This window comes from Erigeron canadensis, chromosome 5 (assembly GCF_010389155.1).
Source record: "Erigeron canadensis isolate Cc75 chromosome 5, C_canadensis_v1, whole genome shotgun sequence".
Classification (NCBI taxonomy): domain Eukaryota; kingdom Viridiplantae; phylum Streptophyta; class Magnoliopsida; order Asterales; family Asteraceae; genus Erigeron; species Erigeron canadensis.
In genome coordinates this window covers 24,268,465-24,273,347 of record NC_057765.1, presented here as the reverse complement: position 1 = coordinate 24,273,347, position 4,883 = coordinate 24,268,465, and the positions used below count along the sequence as shown (strand labels likewise).

Genomic DNA, 4,883 nt, shown 5'->3' with positions numbered 1-4,883 from the left:
AAAATACGCTATGTTTGAATAAAAACTTATAAATTTTAGGAAAAGGATCTATCTTGGTTAATTTCTGATATACATAGTGAAATTTAAATAGGAATGAAAAAATATATTACTCCGTACAATTTTTTAACAATAACTTTTTTTATATATAGTCAACTACAAATTATATAGCCCGAATGGCCTAATTTCATTCTTGGTAACTCGATGGCTAAGAGTTATCGCCAGATGGCCCAACCCTACCAGAAAAGAGCAAAGCCCGTTAATCCTGTGATTTGAGGAAAAGTCCATCAATCCCTCTGTCCAAACACAACAATACTTGTTAAGACTTGAACCCTAATCTTTCAGAATTAAAACCTTCGTGGCAACAAACAAGAAGCAACATAAACGAATGAAAGTGTAAACTTACCTAGCATATTCATTAATTGTCATAAAATAAATTAACTCAAACTATATATTAACAAATTATATATTATATATTTACATTTATATAACCATTAGGTTATAACTCAGTGGCCACCAGACGTCGCTTTCTAGGGGAAGTTTTGGGTTCGAGTATTTTCAAAGGCAAACTTGAGATAATCAGTGGATTATTCAGTGGTTGAAATTCACCTGGATACTAGTCTGACTGGTAAATTAGTGGGTACCAAATGGTACACAAGATCAAGGGGTTCCATCCAATTTATTTTATTTTATTTTTATTTACATTTATATATGTGATCATGTATAAAATAAACTTAAATAAAAATAAAGTCATTCTAACTTTCATTTAACACCCGTTAGAATTTAGTCAAAAATTATTTATACTCGCCACTTAAAAAAAGTTTTTTTTTTCCAAATAGGTGTAATAGGAAAACTTATTTACCAAACTGGTATGGTTTTGAAAATATTTATCATTTTAGTATAAAATCTAATTAAACATTATATCTCCCAATAACTATTAAACAACCACTTAAATTTATTTCTAAAAAAGTTACAACCTTTGGATGAAAAAGAAAATTAAATTGTGATCATTGGATCACTTTGCTGACCTATGTTTTCTTTTTAGATAACATTTACGTTCCTTTTTTCAATTTAATATTTAAAATTTAATAAAATTCCTCATATTCCTCATATGATTTCAAGTACGGAATATATTGAAACATCATCAGATCAAAGTATTAATATATCACAACATTGAATGAGGACTATCATTTTTAATTAAGTAAAGAGTATTTTTAAACTAACTTCCTTAAGTTGTCATAGTTCTGATTCTTGGTATGTATTGTTATTACAAATTAATTATTTTTCTCTATATATTGATATGAAATTTATTTTTTCTTAATTTTCATCTTAAATCTGCTCAATATAAGCAAACAAACTTTAATACTTTCTGCATGCTCAGATTTTTCATCACTTTGTGGTACAAGTACTCTGCTTAATAAGTACATTTACTATTTAAATTCATCATTATATGGCCTTATATAAATGAAAGACGAGTTAATTAATATGCTTAAGTTAAAAATCCATAAATTTGATTTGATTTTTCTGCTATATTTTAAGTTTACATGTCATCAACCCATCATCATATTTAACGTCTTATATTAGATTTAGAGATCAACTATATCATTATCATTGTCCGCTCAATACTGGAACATGATAATGGAAAAACAGATAATAACTAATTCTTTTTCTTGTTTTTATATATTATAAATATAATGTTTAATTATGTTTTATACTAAAATGGTAAATATTTTTTAAACCATACCAATTTAATAAATAAGTTTTTCTACCACACTAATTTTAAAAAAAAATCTAAAAAAAAGTTTCTACTTTCTACTACAATGACATTTTTCTAACTACGCGTAATATATTTCACGAGTCACGGACATCCACATATGAAGTTATGAACAAAAATGCCACCTCACCTCAAACCGTTAAATATATTAATTTATTATTAGAAACACATGTCGGTGGACTAAATCCACACACCCATATGAACTACAGGGACTAAAACTGTACATCCTTGAAAATAACATCTTTCCAACGGTCGAAAAACAGTAACGTTAAACCCCCTATTGTTTTTTGTTCATCAGGTGTCTTTTTCACTTCACTGATCAGATCACAACACCTTCTTCTTCTTCTTTCCGTCTCTTATTTTTGTCTTCCATTTAATTCAATCATAATACATTTTGCATAAAATGGATGTCGCGATTATCGATTGGAAAGATTCGAAGTTTGAAAAGGATGTACTTTATGAAGACATAAACGCTCCTCAATGGATTGATTTCTCCAATCCACCCGGCGTTGTTGACGATGAAGCTTGGTTTTGTCGTCCTGGTGATTTTTCTTTTTTATTTTTTGTAATCAATGGTGAAATTTGGCCAATTTTTTTGGGCCCAAATTCAATAGAAAATGAAAAGTTTGGGAGGGTCGGACCTGACCGTACTTGTAAAAATCGGTTGTTGTTTTCGGGTTTTGTTGATTGATATGTTTTTTGTGGTTTGCAGATTGTAATCATCCAAAGACAGTAGAAGATTTCTTTACACAAAGGACTCCTGATTCTGCCAAGGTTTTTCTTCTCAACTTTTACTAGTCTAACTTTTTTTAGTGGTCCCTATAATATTAATGTGTGTTTAGATTTAGTCCACTGACATGCGTTTTAACTGTTAATTAATTCAATGGTTTGAGCTGAGGTGGCGTTTTGTTCATAACTTCATATGATGTCGTGACTCGTAAAGTTAGGAAAAACATTGTGGATGTAGTAGAAACTTTCGTTAAATCATAGTGACTCAACAGTATTATGAGACTAGATAACTGTCAGTGGGCTCCTACTCGCTTGCAAGCAGACAAATTTCAAGAGCTGACTCGCTTTTGGTAAAAAAAATTTAAGTAGATAACTTATCTAGTAAAGCTATAAAGCTAGATAACTTATGTAAGGGTACCGGGTGTGGGGTTTGTGGAAACGCGTCGGGCGGATCTTGGCTCGACGTCTCACACTTGGGTCAGTTGACTTTGGTGACTTTGGGCAACAAATGCTAATTGGGGTGGATTTGTGTATGTGTGTGTGAGATTGATTAATGAAGATTAACAAATATTGTTACCAAAAAAAGAGAGTATTGGTTTGTTGTATACAAATTTCATCCCTTTTGCATTAGGCGCTATGCTAAATAAGTGATATTCAGTTTTAATTTGAATAATTTAAGGACTTTAAGTTCTTTAAGAGTTTAAGTATTGTCCTGAAATGTTTTTATCTATGTTTTTCGTTTTATGCAGCTTCAGAGATCAGCTAGTGTTTCTGCAGTCTCTCGATTGAGTGAACGAAATTCCAGGTATAACTACATTATCACTTACAAACTGAAAATTTCTAAATCTGAATAAATAGTTTTTGAACACTAAGTTACTGTTTATTTTCTTCTGGTTCCATAGAGATGCAGCATTGAAGAAAAGAGGTTTCCCACCAACCAAAAACTCAAAAAGTACGAAAAATGTGTATGATAGTGAGAATCACAACCCGAATTACTCAACCCCACCTATAAACAAAGCAAAATCATTGAAAGAAATGATCAAGTCAAGTTCGGACAAGAACCAAGTAGAGAGTGTTTTGTTACAGAAGGAAGAACCGCCACGGCTTCTTAAAAGCACATTGTCGGCGCGCAATCTGTTTGGAGGAAAAGATATTTTCAGTCAGGTAAGTGAGTTTTGCAACGAGTTGAAACGATTGGCTATAAGAACAAAGGATAGTGGGGAGAAAGAGACTCCAAAGAAGAATCAGGTGGCAGCAAAGAAACAGGAGATGGGAATGTTGCAGGAATCTAAGAGTGAGCGGACGCCATTGTTAGAAGTAAAGAAAGAGAAATATGATGAGATTCTAAAGCAAAGCAATGCCAAGGAAAAACTTACAAAGAAAAAGTAAGTTTGAAATTCAGTATAGTTGTCAAATTGGGCGGGTTGGGCGAGTTTGTAACATGTCGAATTGATATGAGTGATCTTTTTTCCACATTCTGTATACTTGACTTCTTGTTAAATCAACGATATAATCACTATAACAATAATCTCATTTTTGAAATATAACTTTTAGGGAGGAGTTTGATGCATTTTCAATGAATATCAGGTGACTTTTTGCCTGCTTAACCCGTTCTATCTGTTTCCATTGCAACAGTTTTTTCTATATTGCACCCATTTCTCATCTTAGAGTGTTAACCCAATGACCAGTGACATATTCATGTAAATCCATGTATGGTTCATTTTAATGGTCAAAGGTGTAAATGGACTCAATTTGTATGAATGTTTGTATGCAGGTTGAATTGTGAGTCAGAGAACACGCCGACTGCATTAAATATGAAAAACATAAGGGGCAAAGAAGAGGATCGCCTGTTGCAAATCCGAACTAATCCTCCATCACCTCAATGCTTTTCAGCTACCAAAACAACCCCATCTAAGGCTTCCCGTCTTAGGCCTCAGGTACATTTCGATAAGTAAAGTTCTTAAGAAATGAAGTCACTGATATACTACTTCAAAGTTAGATTTGTTTGTTATAAGACATTGATATCGCCTGTATCGTATATAGGAGAGAGGGATACTTCAAGAAATTGAAGGAATACATATCAGCAAAGATGTGAAGAAGGAGGTCAAAGGCAATAATACTACAAATCAAACTGCTTCCCTTTCGCCGCAGAATGAAGCTTCAAAAGGGTTGGATGTGTTCTGGATTTTTAAGCCCTGCACTCTTTCTAGCTAAATTAACTTTTTATATGAAGATAATTATTTGTTACTGATTTCTTCTCTTTTGTTTCTATTTATTCATTCTTTTTACTGAAAACAAATCTTTGTAATCTGAGAGCTACTATTTGTTAGAGTACCTTCTATAGACCCCGAAATGGGTGAATAAAAATAATGTCTATTTTACA

The 4,883-nt window shown here is 32.1% G+C and overlaps 1 protein-coding gene across 1 annotated transcript; it reads left to right on the top strand.

The window, feature by feature from the left end:
• The first annotated feature begins 2,097 nt into the window (after nucleotides 1-2,097).
• On the top strand, nucleotides 2,098-4,883 carry LOC122600956. The gene is made up of 6 exons (XM_043773733.1): nucleotides 2,098-2,313; nucleotides 2,484-2,545; nucleotides 3,250-3,305; nucleotides 3,403-3,885; nucleotides 4,275-4,437; nucleotides 4,544-4,883. Exons 1-6 carry the CDS (start codon nucleotides 2,175-2,177, stop codon nucleotides 4,712-4,714), a joined length of 1,074 nt encoding a protein of 357 aa, XP_043629668.1. The 5' UTR covers nucleotides 2,098-2,174; the 3' UTR covers nucleotides 4,715-4,883.